Raw genomic sequence first — 23791 nt, forward strand, 5'->3', positions numbered from 1 at the left:
ATTCATTGAATTGAAATTACAATATTACTCTTAATAAATAATATTATAAATACTTTATTAATATTTTCAAAAAGACAAAACGGTAATATCATNTTTTTACTTTTTACCGTAAATTTTTACTTTTTCACAACAGATATAAAATATAAGATAAATAAAAAATTTTATAGGGTATTTGTAACCATGAAAACATCCGAAGATAATTTGAATTTGGGCCCATGATCAGCCAGGCCCAGCCCAGGAAAAGAAATTGGGCTCAGAAATGGTGTACATGCCCTCCGATTCCAGTGATATTCATCCGTATTCCAGCGGACTTTTTATGGAATCTCTTCCAATCCAATTCTTCCCTCCAAAACCCCCATGTTTGATGACCTCATCAATCGCCGGCAAATTATCCACGTCGCTCCTCCTCCGCCTCCCTCCCACTGTATTCCGGCCTTTTGCCACCATCAGTGACCTGGAAACAGTCACAATTGCGGAACCCGCAGTCCGGTACCCCAGACCTAAAGGCGGTAGAGCCGTTAGAAGTAAGCTAAACTTAGATGCTCAGCAATTGAAATTGAAGTGGCTGGAGTCCATTTCGTTCCCGTTGCCAGATAATTATCAAATCCAAGATTCAGAATTGAGAGATTTGGATTGCTGCAAAGCTGGCTCGGGTCTGGTTGTTGGGGTCGACCCGGATCTCTCTGGTGCCTTGGCAGTCTTAAAACCGGATAATTCTCCTCAGGTGTTGGTTTTAGCTGTTGGTCTCTAGTTATTATGTGGCAAGGTGCAAGAAGTTTATGGCCGTGGTGTACTTTGAGACTTGAGAGTGTCTCTAGTCTTTATATTGGATTCATTTTTTAGCTCGGTTGTCCTACATTGCTTGGTTCTACAAGCACGTGGGTTCGTAACTTGAATTATTTTCATGCATGTTATATCACTGTTATTGAGTTCTTGAATTTGTTTGTTTATCAAGTTCTCGATTTTCTTTTAGCAGACACTTTCTAGGTCTACTGCATTTATTTAAGATGGGTGCTCTGTTTCTATGTTCTAGGTATTTGATTCTCCTCACTTGAAAGTACTGATAGGAAAAAGAGTGCGAAAGCGCTTGGATGCAAAGTCAATCATTCAATTACTTCAAACCATTGATGCTCCAATTGGTATGTCATTTTTCATGAATGCGACCAGATTCTCGATTTTAACTTCTTATATAATCATTTGAATTTTGATGCATAAAGGATGCCTTTATTGCCTATGAGGCCACAATAATTCAGTAATCCTTTCTCCTTATAATTTTTATTGCACGTGATAATATATATATCTTTTAATATCTATGAAGCAAATCAATAATTACTTTGTCTTAGTGGATTTGTATTCTTTCATTGGTTTTGCATGCTCATGGGATGTTCGAATTTATAAAGATGTTCCCATCGAAGAATACAAAGGTATAAAGAAAAAGCAGAATAATTAATAGAGTGATCAAATGGTTTCGTTCATAATCACATTGTGTGATTTAAATTTGATAATTATGTCAATGTGATATAATTCATAGTATATCTCGAACTAAAATTTATTTTCAAACTCTGTTGGGTGCTTCTCATGATCAGGAACCACTGCATATATAGAGCAATCAATTCCTTTTCCCCAAGATGGCAAGCAGGTTAGAAATTCTTTATCAGCTGAAAATGGGCATTCTTTCTAAAAAGTTTATCTCCATGGCCATTGTTTTTTCTGTCATGTGATTTTCTCTTACGGTTTTGTGTAACTCTGTTGATATTTCATCAGCTGTAAAAATAAACTCAAAATCTGTCTTTAGAAGTTTCACGATGGTAAACTAGCGAGATAATTGTCTTTTCAACTTAGCCAAATCCGTTTTCGGAAGACAGTTGAGTCTTCCCGAAAACTGTGTAGCAAATTATGTAATAACTTTTCTTGACAGGTTTTTCATTGGAACATACCCATTAACTGCTCGATGAGTCATTTCATAACGTCTCGACTTGGTGAATCAGGTTCAGTTGTGGAAAACAGTTCTATGATAAATATACAACTGTGTGCTAATGGAGATTTCACAATTTTTTCAACAACACCGAAAACACGCTATGAGAAACTCGAAATATCAATAAGCATACCAAGAATAACATGAGTTTTAAGAAGTATGCATAGGTGCTCCATGAACAATCAGATACCTATAAGTAGAAACCTATCAACACACATCAATCATGCACATGAGAAATAGTATAACCGGCTTTAATGGTTTAATGTCCCCCCGTACTTATCACCTACTGAGTTTCAGTTGTAAATTCAGCAGGGTATATTTTTTCTGCTAACCAATTGTGTATTGTCCTTGATTTTGGTCTCTTAAACATACATTTTGTTGCATTAAGGGATGGTGGAGCGGGGGATTTGGCTATGGATTGTGGATAGGGATTCTGGTGGCATCAGGATTTTCTGTTGTTCCAGTTCCATCATTTGTTTGGAAGAATGAATTTAAACTATCGGGAGATCGTTCAAGCAAGGTTCATCCAATATTTTTACTTCTTGTTATATACGTATCATGATGCTATTTTGATTTCTAAGTTCCTCCTTGTGTCTGATGGTGTATGAATCTCTGTATAAACTTTAAAAGAGAGGAGAAAAAGAACACATGAGAATTTGTCATATTTTGTCAGTACTTGCATACCAAAATATATATTGACATCTTGATTGGCAGGATGATAGCCGTGATCTTGCGTCCACTCTATTTCCGTCCATTAGTTCCTTGTTGAAAAGGAAGAAAGATCATGGTTAGCAACCTCTCTATATATTTCCAAAAAATAAGTTTTAGCGTTCTTGATTTTCAAATCATGTAGGTCGTGCTGAGGCTTTGCTCATTGCGGCCTATGGCAAAGGACTGAAGGCGAACTTCCATTCCTCTCGCATGTTGGAAGAATCTGATACCTTACAAACAACATAATCCCAGTTTATATTCTTAGCTGCTCTAGCTGACCATCAATAGTTAAAAAGTACATTTGTTGAGATAGAACATTTATGGCCGACTCAGACTAACCCGTAATGTGTGGTGCAAATATTTCAAACCGTCGTAATTTGTACCACAGAAAAATGAGTCGTCATCTCACGATTTTGCCAAAAGGCGTACGCCGAAGAATCTACTAAGTACGCCTTGTATTTTATGAACATTGTGTGATCCATGGATCTATTGGATCAAATCCCTGGTCTTATGAAGATATGACTGTAAGTTATAGTTGCTAGGAGTACTTCGATCTTCGCATGTCTTATGTAAGATTTGGGCCGATTTTCTTGTTTCTGTGTTCTATGACAGTGTTTTATTCTCTTCTTTGCCATTTTTTTAAACTTGGATTTTCTTGAATCCAGACAAAAAGAGAGCATTATTTCCCATCTATTTTGTTAATCAAATTTCCTTATGTTACTATATTATCCTAAATATTGAAAAATCTTCGCTGTTTTTAGTCTTAAATTTCATCCAACAGCTTTTTTAATTAAAAAAAATACTGTCGTACTTGAATTTACATTTGATAAATCTTGATGGCGATTAAGTGGTTGACTATTATGCACGTTCCATACAAAAATGGGTGGACCCTTTTGAATATCTTGGATTGGGTAAAGACGCATTATTTAATTGGTCACATGCAGCTCCATACGCCACTAACTAGCTTGTACCTTTAAAAAAGTAGTAAAATTATATTGAAATATAAATAATTATATAATGAACAATAGTTTTTTTTAGCACATTTTTTAAAAAATAATGACTCAATTTTTTATCAAAATATTTACTGGTTCGTTATATTATTTATCTATATTTTTATTCAATCTAATCTCATTTTTGGTGCACCGTATTATTTATGCATCTACCAATCATTTATCTTACATGAATCAAATCATCATTCATTTATCTCACATCAATCAATTCATTGAATTGAAATTACAATATTACTCTTAATAAATAATATTATAAATACTTTATTAATATTTTCAAAAAGACAAAACGGTAATATCATATTATTTCAAATTTAATCAAATTAATCAATCAAATCAAATATTATATTAACTATCTTTTTTATTTATTTTATAATTAAAAAACATTACTTATCTCTATACTATTTGTCTCATGTCACGAACCAAACGGTCACAAAACTATATTTTAAAACGATTTAATAATAGTTTTGTGTTTATTTTATTATATATATATATAAAGAAAATATTATTATAATATACTGTATAGATGCATAAATATTATGGTAAATTTTGTTCGTTTGTTGACCTAAATTTAGATTTAAACGACGTCGTAATACATACAAAACAAGGAAATGTTGGAGCAAAAGAACAAGTTTTGAGTTCTATGAAATCCAAAAATGAACTGAATAAACTGTAACCTGGCCTCTTCAGTTCGCATTTGTAGATTTGACTGACTTGTTACACTTCTCCCTTTTCTCTTTCTTTCTTGCTTAATTTGACATCGTCCATTTCACATAAAGCGTGCCTTCGTCTGTGTTTGCTTCTGGTTTCAAGATTCAATCGACTCGAGCAAGTATTACGCGCTCAAATGCGTTTATGTTAATTATAAATGACTTCAAGGTACTTTTTCTTTGTTGGTTATTGAGATGGGATTGTTTTACACGATTAAAATCGTGTTGGGCATCCGGGATTCATGACTTTCACTGATTCTTTACCTTCTTTTCCGATTTTTTTTTAATTTTTGTTTGGAGGATCAAGAAACTCTTGTAGTTGTGTTTCTTGGATAGATTTAGAGTAAAGAATTTGTCCTTTTGGATGAACACGTTGGGGAGCCGAGTTGGATGGTTGATTGAGGTCGCCAAAGGGATTTGTGGGTACCAGGTTATCCAAGCTGTAAGATCTTGGTTTTTCTGTTAGGTGGGTGACAAAGATTTTTCATCCAGGAAAACTAATGACATATAGAAAATCCATGTTTGAGTTTATGCTTAAAGGCTAATTTGATTTGAGGTGCTTTTAGTTACTTAAGTTCCCATAATTTCATTTCTTGTTCAATATTTTATTACGGCCTATTCTAGCTCAATCATTCTTATTGCTGTTGTTTCCCCTCATTCCCGTTCTAATGTTTCTAAGTATAAAACATGTTTTTATTATGAAATCAGAATTAGAGTTTTTGCATCATTAAATGTTGAATCCAAGGATGATTCACAACCACCTTTGCAACTGATTCCCATTAAATTTTCCCTTATGGTAGAGCTTTGTCAAAAGGTGTTTCTCAAGATTTTCTTGATCCTGTTTTGGAGAGAAAAACAACAGCGGATATTGGGAAGGATTCCCCCAGCAGCGAAAGAGACCTGAAAAATCATCAGCTCAACAGCTTGCTGGATCAGGTCTCTAGTCCAGTCCGAAGAGAATTAGTTAGCAGGTATCTTCATTCTTTGTTTGCCTCATGGACAGGTTCTTTGTGTTCCTGTTGTCAAATACTAAGAAGAGTTGTATAATACAAATTAAGTAGAAAGAGAACTCTGTGAACAGTTTAATTAAAGTATTTACGTTGGCCTTTATTTTCTTGTTGCAATAATAGTTTATTTTACCATGTTTGTTACTTACAGAGCATCTTTTGGGATGAGAACTCCTGTTAATAATGATGAGATTGATGTGGAGAGTGGAAGAACAGAAAAGGATAGAGAAAAGACAGTGAGAAGTAAAAAAGGAATTACTTTACAGAATCAGGCCCTGTTATCTGGCCTTGCATATTGTTTTTCTTCGTGCAGCATGATACTGGTTAACAAGTATGTCCTCTCCAGTTATGACTTTAATGCCGGAATCTCTTTGATGCTATATCAGGTTACTTTCCATATAAAATTTTTTCTGAATTATTATAGTTCAGTTTATTAATTTAGTCTCCATGTTCTTTAAATATGAACAAAGTTTGTTTTTGGATGCAGAATTTTGTCTCGGTGATTATTGTTTCCCTTTTAAGTTTCCTTGGCTTAATTACTACGGAACCACTCTCATGGAGATTAATTAAGGTCTGGTTGCCAGTCAATGTTATATTTGTTGGGATGCTGATCACAAGTATGTTTAGGTACTAGTTTCCCTTATCTGGCACTCGGTTTTGGTGTAAACTGCATCTTTTGTAAATCAAACATTTGTGATTTCATGATAAAGTATCTGACTATTATTTAGTGGCTAATCCTCATGATAATCTATATTGTGGTGTTTCTTCATAGATAATATGGCAATTAATTTTTTGAAATTGTTTTATGCAATAGAAAAAGAAAAATTCTTTTTGCTAGGAGCATATATAGATTTCAGCTTTTTTATCATTCGTGATTTTACTTAGATCACAATAGACATGACATCTCTTTTCTTTGGTTGAATTTCATAGTTTATGTGCTACTTATCTCAGGAAATATCTTAATTTGTTTCACACAATGTTGCCTAACATATTATTCATGTTGAATGCAGTCTAAAGTACATTAATGTTGCCATGGTCACAGTTCTGAAGAATGTAACCAATGTGATAACTGCTGTTGGTGAAATGTATTTATTTAACAAACATCATGACAACAGGGTTTGGGCAGCTCTTTTCTTAATGGTATGTCTTCTGGGTAATACAACATCAGTTAACTCAGTAACTACATTTCGGTCGATAAAATGCCAGTATTCCATTGAGTTTTTATATAAGTACTGTGCAAAATTATACTAGTTATTTCACTCTTTTTATGTATCTTTTTAGTTGATTGCTGCTGAATATTTACAAGCTAAGTCCTCAATGACCATCAATCACACTTAATTTGTCATGGTCTTAAGAATATTGGTGTTGATTGACACATCAATCATAACCAAGCAAAATCAGGCTCTAAATTCCTTTTCTACTACTTCATCCAATTATTTACGATAGGTTGAATTTTGTGTCATCTTTTTGTAGATCATTTCAGCAATATCCGGTGGAATTACAGATCTGTCATTTCATGCCATTGGATATACATGGCAGTTCATGAACTGTTTTCTGACAGCATCATATTCCGTAAGTAATAGAACCTAGCTTTGTAGTATTGCACCTGCTGAGTGTCCCCTTCATTTCTTGTGTTTATATAATTTTGGTTATCTTCAATGGACACATTTGCGGCGACCTTCACTTTGTTATATTAAAAAATAGAGTGTTTCATCGAATCTTTGCTTGCTTTCAACTCATATGAATGCCAGGTGCTGCTATTCAATTGTGAAATTGCATTGTTTATTGTTATATTCTTCAAGTTTTGTTAAATATCATGAAACTGAGCTCCTCGTAGATATGGCTTAGCTTCTTGGAGTAATTGTTCCGTGTTTTCTGCAAAATGTTGTTGCATCTCTTTTTAACGTTTGAAAGTGAAAGTAATATTTTTGTGGTGCAGCTGACTTTACGCAGGATCATGGATACAGCAAAACAAGTTACGAAATCTGGAGAGTTGAATGAGTTCTCAATGGTCCTGCTCAACAATTGCCTTTCGCTGCCTCTAGGAATTTTTCTTATTTTTGTGTTCAATGAGGTCAATTATCTCTTACAAACGTAAGTGAACTCTAAATTATTGGTGATTTGACTGGTGTTTCCTATCATCGAAAATTCAAAAGAATTTTCTTTTTGAAGTTAATTTTAAGTCATTAATTTCATGAGGCAACCCTATATGCATTGTCTTGTAAAGTACAGTGAAATACTGTAACTCGCGCAAGTAATCTTGTTCAAAATTTGTTCTTTTGTTCACAATGTCAGACCTCTTTTGAGATTGCCAACATTCTGGCTGGTGATAACGTTTAGTGGATTCTTGGGGTTGGCTATAAGCTTCACTTCTATGTGGTTTCTGCATCAAACAGGGGCTACTACGTACAGGTGAAACTATGCTATCCATTTCACATCTGTCATAGATACTTGATTTTGGCATCCTAGTGCTGAGAAGAGAGCGACAACAGACTTGAATTTTAGATTTAGGCGCAGCATTTATTTACATCTAAATGGTGTTATACATTGATTTTTGGTTTTGAAATATCTGCCAAGAGAACTGATTTACGTGTTTCTTTGGTCTAAAACATATACCAAGAAAATAGCTCATTATCTAAGAACCAGTTTTGCATCTGTAGAGCTTCAGAGTTTCAATAGGTGTTATGATCATGAACATTAATAAATATCCAAAGTTGCGCTTGAAATGATGAATTTAATTTGGAAAGATAATTTTGATGGATGGATTTCAAAAGACCTGTTTTGAGTGTATTTGAAACCATCCACAATTATTATTGAAATTGCATAACTTGATAGTTGATACGAAGTGAAATCCATTTCGATTTTGTCCATCTAAACTGGCCCATGAATTTGTGATTTATGGATTTGAAATCCATCAATCCAAACACAACCAAAGGTGAAATACGGGGATTTCTTGAGATCTATTATTGTTTTCAGTCATATCGGTGGTTGGTCAAGCGAAGTTAGACTTGTTCATCTGCTTTTTTGCAAATTCATTCATGTGCATAGCATATTCCTGCAGCCTTGTAGGTTCTCTGAACAAGATACCTCTCTCTGTTGCTGGCATCCTCCTCTTTAAAGTCCCAACAAGTTTGGAAAATTCTGCCAGCATTTTCTTTGGTAAGCCTCTGTCAACTCTGGGAAACATTGTATTCACTAGCCGACCTCGAAATTTTGATCAGTGACGACTACTTAATAGAAATTACGTTTGAATAGAAACTAGATTTAACAGATGGATTTTCAGTTAACGAAACCGAACATGCTCGACCTCATCGAGCAATGCAGGCATCTGAAACTGTTAATTGGTGTTTCTTTGTACAGGGTTGGTGGCTGGAGTGTTCTTTGCAAGAGCAAAAATGCGTTAGATGGTTTCAGTTTTGAAGAAGTTGGAATTCTTTACACGTGAACGAACACTCATTGTGACCACCCTTTTGGGCTATTTTATATGCAATTTTTGTGATATTTTCATAATTTTGGGAAATCTTTTAAATTTAAGTCGAAATTCTGCGAAAAGAAATTAAAACTTGAATTTCCTTTAGGTGGACTGGAAATTCAAAATTTTGACTGAAATTCCAATGTTTGTTTGAATTCATCAAAATCATATCATTTTTTTGTGTGTCCAAGTTCGCTTGCATGATATTGGGTAGGGCCATATTTGATTTAATTTCAAGACTTTTGGGGAAAATATTTCTTGAAATGTCGTGAAAAAATAAAAGATAATTTGTTTTACGTGGAAAAATCTTAGTTGGTTCAGTCTCATATGTTTGGCATGTTTCATAGTTTAGAATCGAATGATTTTCGGGGACCTTCAATTTTTATTTATCACCTAACAATATCCGCATAAAACTACGTCGGATCTTTCTTGAAACATTGAATGGCAAATTATTTTAAAATTGAAAATATTTAATTAAAAAACCCAAAATTTTAATTATAAATTTTAATATGTTTTTAATCTTGTTACACGATTTTTATTAGTTAAACAAAATTTATTAAAAGTTTTGAATAATTATATAATAACCCAAAAAAAAAAAGATTAACATTAAAAACTACTTATTTATGATTTTCAAATTTTGTAGTAAATGTTTTTTATTTAAAAGAATTGGAAAAATAAAAATAAAATTAGAGTCGAGGTCTTTCATCTATACTATATATACTCTATTTATACTATATTATTAAGTGTGAGACCCTTAGAGTAACTAACTAAGAAGACACCAAAATATTTAATTCCATAATTACTCTTCTTACCCTACTAAAAACCACTTCAAATTACTTCATATTTTACATAGAAAAAAATCTAAACAAAATTTCTCTTTTAAATTGAACAACTTTTCTAAATTGAAAATAATTTCGTTTTAATTTTTTAATATTATTTGATCAAATTAAAAATAATAATAACATATGCAATGCGTATGCATCATTCACTAGTCTCTAATATGAATGAGCTCGTCTTTTCATTCATACTAAAGAGAGGTGTGGGGTCTTAGACCCGGTTTTTTCATATATTTTTTTAAAAAAAATTCTTCAATATTTCTGTAAAGATTGTAAGTTAAATTTAGTTTAAATAGAAAATGAAAAATATGTTTGTATAATTAATAATAAAAATAAATAAATTTATCAAATTATGCATTGCGATCAATATAGTTTTCCTTACATTTCGGTTTTCGCACTGTCTAAAAGATTTTTTAGAAAATTTGATCAATCTGAAAGTATTTCTCTGAACTTTTGTCATGACTATATATGTTATTCGTCTAAGAACAACATTCTTATCAGAAGATTGTGTTAGATTATGCTTACAATGTATTGTATAATTAATGAATATATATATATATATATAATGGTAAAAAAGAGAATATTTTGGCCTCTAATTTAAGGTAAAAACTTGTGTGAGACGATCTCACGGGTCGTATTTTATGAGACAGATCTCTTATTTGGGTCATCCATAATTTTTATGCTAAGAGTATTATTTTTTATTGTGAATATCGGTAGGATTGACCCGTCTCACAGAAGAGACCTACTCCTAATTTAATTAACTTTAACCTATAGATACAAGTATAAGAACAAGAATCTAATTATATAAGGATAAATGGCAACCATGTTTGAACTCTATCTGTCAGTGAACTCTGTAAGAGATTTCTACATGAAACCCATTTTTGTATCCTTCTCCATATTAATTCAACCTAATCAATTTTCGGACATTTATATTTTCTAAAATATTTAAAAATAAATAAAAAAACAATCTTTTATATTCTTGATATTGGTTGAAGCTCAGGAAAAAAATCAAACTATATATATGGAAAAGCATATTCAGGCACTGTGGCAGAAGGAATATTAAAATTTGGATTATATAAGTTTGAGAATGCATATAAATATGAACTTGATCATGGTATCCAACACAACTAAATTTGATCAAATATCAGTTTAAAAACAAGAAATTTTTTTAGTAGTGGTAATTTCTCAAGTGATTAATTAGCATGATCACCCATACTTCGTTTTAAGAATCAAACTCACCTTGAATGTTGCTCATTTGCAGGTGGAAATGGAGGCAAATGCACGCGGAAAACGAGGGGGGTTCCGGGCTTGCATCTTCGTTCTAGGTAATCAAATCAACACCAAAAGTCTTTCCTTTATGCAGTAATTTTTAAGTCCAAGTGATCAAATGCATGTGTGTTGTGTTTCAGTTTTGGCAACTTTGGAGAACATAGGATTTGTAGCAAACATGTCAACCATGGTTCTGTACTTTCACTTTGTCTTATTCTTCGATATGCGGACTTCCGCAAATACTCTCACAAACTTCTTAGGCTCAACTTTCTTGCTCACAATCTTGGGAGGCTTCATATCAGATACTTACATGAACCGGCTTTACACATGCTTACTTTTCGGGTTTCTTGAAATAATGGTAAAAAGAATTTCATTTCTTGAAGAAAATTTCTGATTCTTTCTAGTTGATTATTATCTTAAGTGGGAATTTTTTCTTCTCTTTTCTTCTTTTGAAAGGGATTGCTATTGGTTACAATCCAAGCATGCACAGTCCAAGAACTTGCAGCCTTATCCATGTAATAATAAACCAAGCTGCATCAAGGGGAGTGAATCCATATTTTTCTACGCTTCTTTGTGATGTTAGCGTTAGGTTGTGGTGGAGTCAAGGGGTCAATTGCTGCACTTGGGGCGGATCAGTTTGATCGAAAAGACGTGAAAGGAGCGAAGGATGTTGCAAGCTATTTCAACTATTATCAGTTCAGTGCAACTGTTGGATCATTGATAGGTGTGACAGTGGTTGTGTGGATTGCCCTGCATAGAGGTTGGCAGTGGGCTTCTTTCACAGGCTTGGTGACTGCGGTCTTAGGTTTCGTGGTTCTTTCACTTGGGAAGCCTTTCTACTTGTTTCCACCATTATCCAACAGCCCTATTGTTCGAATATCACAGGTTCGTCCAAAAAAATTTGCTTTGTCTATGCTACACCGACAGATATACTTATGATACAGTGATAATATCTGACTGCTACAAGGGTTCCATCTGATCCAGCTGTTATCAGTGTAGCCAGCCGGAGTGAGACTCGGAGTTCAACTCTAACTTCTCTCACTGTTATAACTTATACCCGAATGAGGTCATGAAGGTTACATAGAAATTCTACTGGTTTTGCAGGTTTTTATTGGTGCAATTCAGAACAAAAACTTGAACTTGCCGACGAGTTACATGAACTTGAAGACAAAGAAAGAGATCCATTTGAAGAAAAACTTTGCCACACTGACCAGTTCAGGTAATTTTTCGACTTCCAAACCATTGCAAGAGTACTAATACCGCTCACATATGTGAACTACATCATTAATTTATCTTGTTCAAGTCCAGGTTTCTGGACAAAGCTGCTGTTCTTAGAGACGGGACGAGCCCCAAATCAGGGAGAATTTGCACGGTGACACAGGTCGAAGAGGTCAAGATACTGATACGAATGCTACCGATCATTGCCAGCACCATCATTATGAACACATGCCTAGCGCAGCTACAGACCTTCTCAGTACTCCAAGGATACTTCATGGACCCTCAGTTAGGCTCATGGAAGATCCCGCCTCCTTCAATCCCAGTTATCCCCCTCGTTTTCATGGCCATTCTGCTCCCACTATATGAGTTGTTCTTCATCCCATTCACTCGAAAGATCACGGGCCATCCAACCGGGATCACTCAGCTGCAAAGGGTAGGCATTGGGCTTGTTTTGTCAATCATTTCAATGAGCATTGCTGGTCTAGTAGAAGTGCAAAAGAAGGGATCAGTCGATAAAAAAATCCATTCAAAGGCATTAGCTTATTCTGGCTTTCCTTCCAATACGGTGTTTTCGGGATTGCAGACATGTTTGCTATGGTTGGACTGATGGAATTCTTCTACAAAGAAGCTCCATCCGGGATGAGGTCACTTTCTACGTCTTTCACCAGACTTAGATCATAACAAGTTGGATTATTTTTACTGGTTTTTAGCCATCCTAAGTTTGTTGAATTTCGCAAATTATCTGTTTTGGGCATCATGGTACAAGTATAGATCAGATGTCAACGAATCCGATGAAAGCAAGTGCAAGAACAAGAATTATGTATGATGATAAATAATTTGGTGGAATGTTCTTCAATTTGGGCAGATGATGTAAGTGAGTAGGATATTTTTTGAGCTGGTTTGTGTTTTCTATTTCCCTTTTTTCTGTAGCTGTTCTTGAATAATTGGCCCAAATTGTTGTGTTCTTGACATCTTTCCAGAGGGAAAATAAATCACACTTATACTATAATTTTATCCCAAAATTCATATTTATATTCAATTTCAAAATGTACTACGATCTTCCAACTTGTTTTTTGTATGATCCCAAACCATAAGCCAATTACTCTTCCAGTGTGCCTACACAAACTCAAACAGTGACAACTAACTTTCGTGAGATTCGAACTTAGCGTCTTCGTTCTAAGCTTCATACACTCAACCAACTCTAGAACATTTTCATATAACGTATGGTAACCATACGTTCCAATTGTCGACGTTATATAATTTTTTCAAATAAAAAGATTATCACGGAATAATATTTTATTGACACTAATAACCCCCACAAATAACTAAAATTAGAAAATTTTATTGTGTAAAATTTTTCAAGAAGTAAAGGTAGTTAAATAACAAATGTTATGATTCTGCCTTTTGGGGAGGGAGCTGTTCTCACTTCTCAAGATGGAGACTAGACAACAATATGGACCAAAAAGTTTGTTCATTACATTGATTATAATGTTATGCTAATCCATTTGTATCAAAATTATAATTTTATGAAAATGAAATAAAATATTGTAAGTAAACTTTTGAATGAAAATTATAGTAATATCATTATATATATAAATATAAATAAAAGTAAGAATATGTAATAATCAGCTCATTTGATTTGAGTCTCTTTCAAACTAAAAAGCATATCGTTGTGTGTTTAATTTAAATTAAATAAACTAAATTTATTATCAATCAATGCCACCAACCTATTCTTGGGACCCTTTATTGGTGAACGAATATTTTAGTCCATTTGAGGACAGTTCGTTCCGTTCTCAACTGACGTCAACTACTTTATATACGCTCTTGTATCGACGTACACGTTGTGTGTTTATATAAGTTTTTGTGAGATTGATTTTCATTAATATTCAAATTAAATAACTCCTACTTTATATACGCTATTGTATCGACTTACACGTTATGTATTTATATAATTTTTTTTGAGATTGATTTTGATTCATATTCAAATTATAAAATCTAACTGGAGATCATATTATAATTTTAAATTATAGAATAAAAAAAAAAAGTAGACACCGAATTTTTCTGTATTAATTATAATAATATATATATTTATATATATTTTTAGATATCCATTAATAAAGTAATAATTTTAAAACAACATGATTATAAAATGAGAATTAAATGTAACATGGTAAAATTTGGATTTAGATCATCTGCTGTGTTAAAAACACAGCATCATGTGCTGTATACTTTTTATAGGAGATGATTAACTCATTTTATTTCATCTACAAAATTTTGAATTTATTTGACATCATGTAAGATCCGATCATCTTATGTAAAAAAAATCAACAGCAGATGATCCAAATCCGTAAAACTTGAATCAAACTCAAAATGATATCATTTGCACCAAATGTCATCTAAAGTACAAATATTTCTATAATTAAATTATCTTTCTTAAATAAATTTCTCGATTGTTCAAACATTGACTACAATATTTTTTTTGTTGTAATCTTTTTGACACACGAAAAGCCTAATTATAAAAAGGGTTGAGGATGATGATTTGGCTCTACGCACGAATCAAATTCAAACCAATTAGCAATTAAATTTTTTTCCCGATAATTAAAATATAGTTTGACAACATGTATATCCCACGTAAACAACATTCACGATATCTCACTCTCATTAAAATATATTTAACCATAAAATTAGTAAAACTATGAATTGGTCCCTTAAACATCCATTCCATATCAAATTATGCTATAGTTTTACTATGTTATCATTCATAGATTATTATAATATCTATTAAATTATCCTTTTCAAAGTAACCTAATACATATTTGTGTATTTATATATACAGTTTTGATATCATGCACACTCTTATGTAAGTATCGATGAGATGACACTTACTTATTGGACTTACATTTTGTCAATGTTTCGTCGCATCCAATAAGTGTGTGTCACCTCATTGGTATTCACGTAAGTGTGCACGGTGTGTGTGAGACATATCAAAACTACACACACAATATATATGTGTATATGAATAGGTTTTCTGTAAGACTATTCCATAGATTAAAATCCATAATATGATCTGACTTAATATTTTTCAAATCAGATCGATTCGGGTAAAAGATATGTAAACCATTATTTTCAGAACAAAACCGGACCAACATGTTTGGCCGGTTCGACCGAACACGGGTTTGGTTTGCACACCAGTCACGGTTCGTTCCGAAACACCTTAAAAACCATTTTAGAGGTCAAACTGATCAAAATCGATCAAACCTGGTAAAAAAAAAACCAGCCCAACTGGAAAACCAATTCAACTGGTTAAACCGATTTTTCGAATTTATTTTTTGAAAATTTAATTTTTTAAGTATTAAATTTAATATTTTGTTTTATATACATACAATTATTTGGAATTGGGATTTCTTTAAAAATATTATTTTAATAATAATATAATTTATTTAATTTAATGTTTTTGTTTTTAAAAATATATATAACTATAATTTGTTTTTAAATATATGTATATGTTATTTAGGTTTTAAATTTTGGCAAATATTTTTTTTCTTATATTTATATACATCTTATAAATATGTTTAGATTTAAACTTGAATAATTATATATTTTTATTATTTATATACATATTTAAAATATTTATAATTTAGAAAATATTATTCATGATGTTATATTATTATTTAATATAATATAACAAATTTTTTTATCCGACCAGTTAAATTGTTTTTCAAGTTAACCCAGTTTGATCATCGATCTGTATATAAAAACATTGATGTAAACACATTTAATATTTTTAATATTTACCATTAAACAAAGAACATATATTGTATGTAAAAATAAATAAATGGTATCTTTTAGAATCTTATATTTTAAAACCCAATTAGTGTACTCACAGAAAAGTTTCATAATTTTAATCTATGTAGTTTGTTATGAGATTATTTAATCATCTTATAATATTGACTTTTATATTGAAATAAATAATTATACATGATATTTGTAAACCTATATAATGCATAAAAAATTAATTAAATTAACTATCGGATGGGATCGATCGGTTCGACCGAAAATCAATAATAGGTCCGGTTCGAACCAACTCTAATAATCTTTTTTACAGTCAAATCAATCAAAAACTTGTGAACCTTTTAAAATGCAGTCAACGGGTTCGCCTATTTTTATTTTTTTAAAGAATTTTATTATTTCTTATATTTTTTCAAAAAAATTTTTTTTTAAAATTTATTTTTAGTTATATATGTGTGTGTGATTATTAGGATTTTGAACTTTGTTAAAAATATTATTTTAGTAGTATTAGAACTTGTTTTGATTTATTATTTTGTCTAAAAAATATAATTATATTTGAATATCTGTATATTGATTAGATTTTAAATTTCGATAAGTATATTTTTTTATTATGATTTATATATACATTTAAGAATTTTAGAATATAAAATGTAATATAGTACATATATAATAATTTTTTGATTCAATCAGACTCGAACTATTGAATTATTTTATATTTTTTTTACGTTAGATGGGTGTGGTCATGAAATTTAAGACTAATATGTTTATATATAACAATAATTAAAACTTTAATGCTACACTAGTATGATCTGTCAATGGGAAACTTGCTTCCCTCTTCAAATAAAAGACAAGATTTCATTTTTCTTGTTTATTTTTTGATATCGCTGAGAGTAATTTTCTCCCACGGAAGAAATGCTTGATTGTTCAAATGGGATGCCGAAAATTTCCCAAAAGAGGCAGCAGATCGACGCTGTATGAATGTATATTTTTATACATACACGTATTCACGCAGGCACAAAGGCTGCTCCCTAGATGCATTACTGTGTGTTGACTGTTTGTGTAAATGGTGTATGTATATATATAAGTATTTAGAGAGAGAAAGAAGGTGGTTTTTCTTTACTTTCATTGGCTTTTGGTAAAAGCAAACTACACCTTCTCTCACTCCCATTTGCTTCATCTCTCTACATTAAAACCCCGTTGCAGTTCATTCGAGTAGTGCTTTTCGAAGGATATTATATCAACCAGTTTATTTAATCTGGTCTGGTGAGTGTAATTTATTTATTTATTTGGTTGTGTTTACTGTTTTTTTAATCTCAATTATTGGTTGCTCTTTGTCTAGGAGTTGAAACGGTTGTTAGGTTTTTATCAACTTGTTTTTTTTGTTTTCCCTTTTGTTTTTAGTCAACAATGTTTCCTGGGCAATCGATAATTATGATGTGTTTACTAATTTCATGTGGGTTTGGCTATTCTTTATTGTTTGTATGGTTATTCTTTTTTGTTTCATGTAATCTGCATTTATTATAAATGTAATGATTTATTACCCTCTCGCCCCCAAAAGCATGTTTAATTTATTTTAAGACAGGGTAAGAATGCTTGTGTTGTGTTGTTAATTTATTTTATGGCATTTCAGGCTGTGGTTTTGCAGTCAATTTTCGGATGATTGCTTGATGTTGGTACCTTAAATTCTTCTTTTATGCTTAATGATGTGGTCAAATGCCATTTTATATGTTTTTTTCTCGAGTTTCAGACTCCTTATGGCAACTTAGACTCACACCAAGAAATTCGGGGTTGAGAAATTGTTTGTGGTTTACTATAAAATTTTTAGGGTACATGTGGAATAATACCAAGTTACCCTACGCGCAAAAGGTTTTTTATGTTTGATACTAATGATTTGTTATACCGACTGCTGGTGGTAGGAAAATTTAATCATGACGAGGTTTGGCCGAGAGTTTAGTTACACAATGCACAAGGAGGCTATCTCTCCTGTATCAGCCGATGTGGTTTTTGCCTCTACTCGGTTTCCAAAGTATAAAATTGGAGCTAACAATCAGATCGTGGAGGTCAAAGAGGATTCAAATGTGTTGTCTATGAAAGAAATGGTTGCACGAGAAACTGCTTTGTTGCTGGAGCAGCAGAAACGCCTCTCAGTGCGAGATCTTGCCAGCAAATTTGAGAAGGGTTTGGCTGCTGCTGCAAAGCTGTCTGATGAGGTTTGATTTTTATTATGCTCTGGCATTTTTTAAGTTTACTTCAAAGATTTTCGGCATCTGAGAGAGTATTGATTTCATCATGTTCACTGTTCTGACATGTATTGGCTATTGAGTTCAATGAATAATCTGTGATATTAAGAAAGTGATAAGCGTGTCTATTTAGATTGTCCCAAATTTAGATGTCATTTCTTAATGGGTGGTTCCAGGCAAGACTAAAAGAAGCAGCTTCATTGGAGAAACACGTGCTTCTGAAGAAGCTCAGAGATGCACTTGAAGCTTTGAGAGGACGTGTAACGGGAAAAAACAATGATGATGTGGTGGAAGCAATACTTATGGTTAGTTTGATGGTTTTCTCCCCTTCACATCTATCACCTTTCTCTACTATCACTATTTGTTTACCCATTGCCATACCAAATATGGACTAAAATATACGAATGAGAGGTTTATTTGTTTTTAATTCTCGACTTCAAACTACCTTCCTCCCAGAGAAAACCGGAGTATCATTAAAATTTAAAATCCTGTGTAAAAATTTGCTACTTGAATCAGCTGTAAAAATCCTATGTGAGATTTAGCTACTTGAAGTAGTTGTTGTACCTTATAGTATCTCTTACATTATGTTCTATCCAATATCATCCACTCGATAATGGATGAATAAACACTTGCTGAGGTGATAAGCTTACTGATTGTTTCAGTCACCTTTTGACTTCTCATCCCAATCATATATAAACTGGTAGAAAATAAGAAATCTTGTCAGATTTCATGTGGTTGAAATATTTAATCGAAGATGATACTCTTCAGATGCATTACATCTGTCACTTTTTGGTTTTATTGTGTAGAGTGACAGTAATCTCTCACTTGGTATATGCCGCTTTATTTTTGGATATTTCTAATAAATCTTCCCTACTTGTCCCATTTCTCAACTTTTTCATATTGACAGGTTGAAGCTCTAGCAGTTCAATTGACTCAGAGGGAAGGAGAGCTAATTCAAGAGAAAGCGGAAGTTAAAAAGCTTGCGACTTTTCTGAAGCAGGTAAAACTAATATCTGTGGATTTCTTCCAAAAAAAGAAAAAAACTAATATATTTGGTATCTTAAAAAATGGTACTGCTACATATGTTTTTTCCATGGCACGTCTTTCTTTTTCCTCTCCCAAATCCTTGGCATGAAAAACGAAAATTGAATTTCACGTTATCTTGGACAAACTTCATATTAGTGATGATATAGAGCCTATCTTCAGTTTTTTTAATTAGTTTAGTATTTTTGTTTTTACTGTAGTTATCATCATCCGATGTTGTTGCGACATTTACAATGTACAATTAATATATTACTATTTTTGTTTTTACTATAGTTGTCACCATTCAATGTTGTTGCGATATTTACAAAGTAAAAGTAATATATTTTTATCAGTTTGGTTTATATATTCTTCCTAATATGCAAATTTTGTTTTGTTGCAAAATAACGATGTGGTCTATTGCCATCTCAAAACTATGTCGCAGTTAGACCATATTGGTCATTGGCTCATTGTTATTCTTTTAATTTCCTTTACTTTTATATTCAGGCTATTTGCATCCAATATCTTTCTTGTACTACTGTTTTTACCTAATGTTATCTTTGGCGATTTGCTGTCTCTTCCCTCACTCACTGCTAAAAGTATCTTTTATTAAAGTCCGATGCACGTAGGAAGATATTGATAACAATATTAAAAGAGACAATTTTATTAATATTTATTGTCTAAAAATGTGATCCACTCTCACGTGTATTTATGCATGTGATTTGAATGTTGTATTATATGGGGTAAAGGTTTTTGTGTCATCTTTCTTGTTCACTTCCTAAAAAAATTTATCAACAGGCTTCAGAAGATGCTAAAAAACTCGTGGATGAAGAAAGATCTTTTGCCAAAGCTGAAATTGAGAATGCAAGAGCAGCAGTCCAGAGAGTGGAAGAAGCTCTTCAGGAACATGAACGCATGTCACGAGCGTCAGGAAAGCAGGTCCAATTGAACTTCTTCTGTTTATGTCCATCTCCATGTGGCTGTGTTTATCTACTCCTTGATCTTACTGTTTTAGCATTCATTTGAGTTTGAGATCTATATGTTCATGTACTAATATATAAGATAGTCTTCCCGCTGTTTTCCTTTTTATTTATTTCTTGTTAGTTCAATGCATACATGTGATTATTTGGAAAATACCTTTTATGCCATGAAACAATTTGCATATCCCATGTTTCAAGAATTTACAGTGTTAATGCTGGTCAGTTTGTGCATAGTTTTGCTGTATAGGTTGACCTGCCGCTTTAGTTTCTATTATCAGGACGTGGAAGAATTGATGAAGGAGGTGCAAGAGGCTAGGAGAATCAAAATGTTGCATCAGCCTAGTAGGGTAATAATATACACATGCCACATTTTATTCTAAGATAAAGCCATCATATATTTGGCCCACTCTTGTAGAGGTGTCATTGGTTGATTCTTTTTTTATTACTACGGGAAACATTAAAACTATGACGGTATTATGGTTAATCTTCTAAAATTTATACCTTTAAATCATTATATGTGGAATCTAAAATTTTCCCGCATTCATCTCATGTGTATCATAAGACACATTGCTTTTGCAGGTCATGGACATGGAACACGAGCTTCAAGCATTGAGAGTTCAACTTTTACAAAAGGCAAAGCACTCACTACAGCTCCAGAAGGAGGTCCTCTCTTGTTCTGCACGTATTTTCACCTTTCATTTATGTTTTGTTCTTGGTATACTTTTTTATTCTCCGATAAATTTGCTACCAGTATCTCATATGGTAAGTTATAAAAATACTGCGATTGAAAACTGGCTGTGCATTCTGTTGCGGTTTAATTTTATAAGTAACAGAAATCACTGTTCATGTGAATGTCTTCAGATGTTTAGGCAAAATTTACCTTTTTTTAAAATTAATATTGTTCTTAAAATGGCATACAAACATTGCACCTTGATGGAAAATAATCAAATTGGATAAATCCAACTTTGGCCTGTGATTAATGAAAACCATTTAAGATCTTTATACTAGGATAAGGACAAATTTTATGGTGTTCCTTTTGCCTGAGTAAAATGCATAAAAGATCAGATCGGGGTCATGATTAATTTCTGAAATATTCTGATTAACTATAACTATAATGACTGAGAGATGCAAAGTCATCATCTGCATATTAACAAATGGTGTTTGACATTCTTTTGAAGATATTCTATTTGTCTTGGTTGTTTGTTTCCGCACTCATTGATAGACATTCACTAATGGTAATAGATACAAAAGCTTATTAACTCTTTTCTTGCTTGAATATTCTCAGCTAGCAGCTAGTAAGAAGGGCGATAAAAATGCAGCCCATTTGTATGATATAGATGGTATTGAGACACTGGGTTCATATTTACGGATGTATCCATGTTCTGAAAGTGTTCCTGAACTTTCAGAATGTTCAATACAGTGGTATCGTTCAACAGCAGAGGGTGACAAGAGGGAGCTTATATCAGGTATCTACTTTGCCACAAGTGATTGAACTTTTGTAGTTAAACAGGCATGTACACGAACTAATACGTCGCATTTTCTTCACTTGAACTTTTGTAGTTAAACACGCATGTACATGAACTAATACGTCGCATTTTCTTGTAAAAAATGCATCACTCTTTATTCTTACAGTTTTTATAGTTTTGATGTTAACAATGCTTTTCTGAACTCAGGTGCCACCAAATCTGTATATGCTCCAGAGCCCTTTGACGTTGGAAGAATACTGCAAGCTGATATTTTCATTGATGGTCAGACAGTAACTGTAATGACTTCTGCTCCTGTAGATCCTGGTCTGTTAACTTGTACCTATTCACTCTTAAATTTAGTTTCGACTCGGTTTCTCTCGTTAAAACATGGAATCGGTTCTTCTTATCCAGCTGCAGGATTGGGAAACTATGTGGAAGCATTGGTTCGAAGGCACGACACTGAGTTCAATGTACGCATTTGTTGTCAACTATACAAGTGTTAGCTGTTATGTGATTTTTTTTATCCATAGAATCTTGTTCTGCTCCAATGTGAACACGACACAAAGGGAATTTTCTTGTATTTTATTGCATTACACGCCCCCACTTGTGTTCGAATAAATGCTTTTCAGGTTGTCATAATCCAGACAAATGGAGCAGATAATCCATCACAGTCTATCCACGTACTTCATATCGGAAAGATGAGAATAAAACTTCGCAAAGGGAAAACTACTATGGCCAAGGAGTATTATTCCAATTCAATGCAGGTACTCGACCCAACTCAAGAAAGCATGTGTGTATAATATTCACATACAGTTCTCTTCCAACAGAAACAACTTGTACACATTTGTTGAATATGTGAAGGGATTAAAAACCAAATAAAAAGAGAGTAATACTAATGTCGAACACTATACGCTTCCCAGTCGTAGACAGGCTTGCACAAATTTGTCTTAGATCTGGGTGGTAACAATTGCTCTTACCGTGTTGTGTGGTTGCTATGTGGCACATCAATTAAACATGGTGCTTGTTCTGCTTTATGGTTTAGAAGATTTGAGCTGGGATCAAAACAAACATTTGGTCATACACTTGGTTTTAGCCCCATAGTAAGAAGGAAGAAGTATTCTACTGCCATGGCATGTTATTGTTATATGTTCACCTTCATTCGAATAATAACATGGACAGTTTGGAACAGTTGATGATAAAAAATTTCTTTTTGTCTTCAGCTTTGTGGAGTAAGAGGTGGCGGAAACGCTGCAGCTCAGGCAGCATACTGGCAGGCCAAGTCAGGGCTGTCCTTCGTATTAGCATTTGAATCAGATCGAGAAAGAAACGCAGCTATCATGCTTGCAAGAAGATTTGCGTTCGACTGTAATGTAAGTATAAAAATTCTTGACAATTGGATTCAAAACAAGATTCTTCTTCTCTTACATTCGGGTTTTGTCTGCACGAAAAGTAGCGCGAAACTGAAAGCGAAACTGAAATATACGGGTAATGTTCTTTTTTCCCAGATTATGTTAGCTGGACCAGACGACAGATCGGCTGCCGGAAAATGACAATACCCTTCTTGTATACAAAAACTCAACTGCAATACTTGCTAGTGTTGATTGTATTATCACATTACGTTTCTTGAATGTGATCTTGTGTCAGTTGCTAGGCCTGTTTTTCCAGTTGCCTTGATCCGTTTTTTTCCTTCTTTTTTGTTTTCAATCCGAAATTGTTTTAGTTTGCATGGTTTTTTTTTTCTTTTAAAGGCTGATCGTGTTGCTGATCTGGATGAAAAATCATATATTAGTCGTGTATGTAATGTTTATTGCACTATTATTTGTCATCCGTGACCGTGAGGAAATATTTGAGTGATATTTCTTTTTTTTATTGATTATGCCCCCTTCTCTCATGGCTTGTGATCTATTAATATAGTCGAAAATATGAAATGTTTCGAGTTTGAGATTCAATTATAAGATATCATTCTCTAACTAAAAAAAGGAAATGAAATGATTATACATACAATTTTTTTTTTTATCTATATCTTATTGTTAGGTATGTATAATTTAGAATCCAAGTAAAGTTTTATTTTAAAAGTTAATTTTATTATAT

At 32.8% G+C, this 23791-nt stretch overlaps 3 protein-coding genes and 1 pseudogene across 12 annotated transcripts; all 4 read left to right on the plus strand.

The window, feature by feature from the left end:
- The first annotated feature begins 230 nt into the window (after positions 1 to 230).
- LOC140958513 (Holliday junction resolvase MOC1, chloroplastic-like) lies at positions 231 to 3313 on the plus strand. The gene is made up of 6 exons (XM_073415978.1): positions 231 to 724; positions 1034 to 1139; positions 1587 to 1639; positions 2364 to 2495; positions 2690 to 2762; positions 2829 to 3313. Exons 1-6 carry the CDS (start codon positions 260 to 262, stop codon positions 2930 to 2932), a joined length of 933 nt encoding a protein of 310 aa, XP_073272079.1. The 5' UTR covers positions 231 to 259; the 3' UTR covers positions 2933 to 3313.
- Positions 3314 to 4311: 998 nt separating this feature from the next.
- On the plus strand, positions 4312 to 9059 carry LOC140960227 (GDP-mannose transporter GONST1-like). 9 transcript variants are annotated; one of them, XM_073418410.1, is made up of 11 exons: positions 4312 to 4572; positions 4704 to 4869; positions 5204 to 5374; positions 5562 to 5796; positions 5898 to 6037; positions 6421 to 6550; positions 6884 to 6982; positions 7350 to 7504; positions 7706 to 7822; positions 8472 to 8569; positions 8771 to 9059. In XM_073418410.1, the coding sequence occupies exons 4-11, from the start codon at positions 5575 to 5577 to the stop codon at positions 8812 to 8814; spliced, it is 1005 nt and encodes a 334-aa protein (XP_073274511.1). In that variant the 5' UTR covers positions 4312 to 4572; positions 4704 to 4869; positions 5204 to 5374; positions 5562 to 5574; the 3' UTR covers positions 8815 to 9059. The 9 variants fall into 9 exon arrangements, with proteins under 9 accessions (XP_073274511.1, XP_073274512.1, XP_073274514.1 ...); XM_073418411.1 differs by having other exon boundaries at positions 4711 to 4869; XM_073418413.1 differs by having other exon boundaries at positions 4723 to 4869.
- A 1473-nt stretch (positions 9060 to 10532) lies between these two features.
- LOC140958872 (protein NRT1/ PTR FAMILY 4.6-like) lies at positions 10533 to 13046 on the plus strand (annotated as a pseudogene).
- A 3757-nt stretch (positions 13047 to 16803) lies between these two features.
- LOC140959561 (stomatal closure-related actin-binding protein 1-like) lies at positions 16804 to 23532 on the plus strand. 2 transcript variants are annotated; one of them, XM_073417467.1, is made up of 13 exons: positions 16804 to 16966; positions 17911 to 18204; positions 18411 to 18539; positions 19142 to 19234; positions 20053 to 20193; positions 20513 to 20581; positions 20814 to 20897; positions 21520 to 21700; positions 21908 to 22024; positions 22112 to 22170; positions 22330 to 22464; positions 22921 to 23070; positions 23206 to 23532. In XM_073417467.1, the coding sequence occupies exons 1-13, from the start codon at positions 16907 to 16909 to the stop codon at positions 23248 to 23250; spliced, it is 1557 nt and encodes a 518-aa protein (XP_073273568.1). In that variant the 5' UTR covers positions 16804 to 16906; the 3' UTR covers positions 23251 to 23532. The 2 variants fall into 2 exon arrangements, with proteins under 2 accessions (XP_073273568.1, XP_073273569.1); XM_073417468.1 differs by having other exon boundaries at positions 16824 to 17257.
- The last annotated feature ends 259 nt before the right edge of the window (positions 23533 to 23791 follow it).

Source organism: Primulina huaijiensis, chromosome 15 (assembly GCF_012295235.1).
Source record: "Primulina huaijiensis isolate GDHJ02 chromosome 15, ASM1229523v2, whole genome shotgun sequence".
Classification (NCBI taxonomy): domain Eukaryota; kingdom Viridiplantae; phylum Streptophyta; class Magnoliopsida; order Lamiales; family Gesneriaceae; genus Primulina; species Primulina huaijiensis.

Excerpts from the sequence above, each read along its gene's own strand:
- LOC140958513 (XM_073415978.1), top strand. The coding sequence starts at position 260 with ATGGTGTACATGCCCTCCGATTCCAGTGATATTCATCCGTATTCCAGC. Across the intron at positions 1,140-1,586 it reads AACCATTGATGCTCCAATTG|GAACCACTGCATATATAGAG; the intron begins GTATGTCATTTT and ends TCTCATGATCAG. Across the intron at positions 2,496-2,689 it reads CGGGAGATCGTTCAAGCAAG|GATGATAGCCGTGATCTTGC; the intron begins GTTCATCCAATA and ends CTTGATTGGCAG.
- LOC140960227 (XM_073418409.1), top strand. Across the intron at positions 6,038-6,420 it reads CTGATCACAAGTATGTTTAG|TCTAAAGTACATTAATGTTG; the intron begins GTACTAGTTTCC and ends TGTTGAATGCAG. Across the intron at positions 7,505-7,705 it reads GTCAATTATCTCTTACAAAC|ACCTCTTTTGAGATTGCCAA; the intron begins GTAAGTGAACTC and ends TCACAATGTCAG.
- LOC140959561 (XM_073417467.1), top strand. The coding sequence starts at position 16,907 with ATGCTTGATTGTTCAAATGGGATGCCGAAAATTTCCCAAAAGAGGCAG. Across the intron at positions 18,205-18,410 it reads CTGCAAAGCTGTCTGATGAG|GCAAGACTAAAAGAAGCAGC; the intron begins GTTTGATTTTTA and ends GGGTGGTTCCAG. Across the intron at positions 20,898-21,519 it reads CACTACAGCTCCAGAAGGAG|CTAGCAGCTAGTAAGAAGGG; the intron begins GTCCTCTCTTGT and ends GAATATTCTCAG.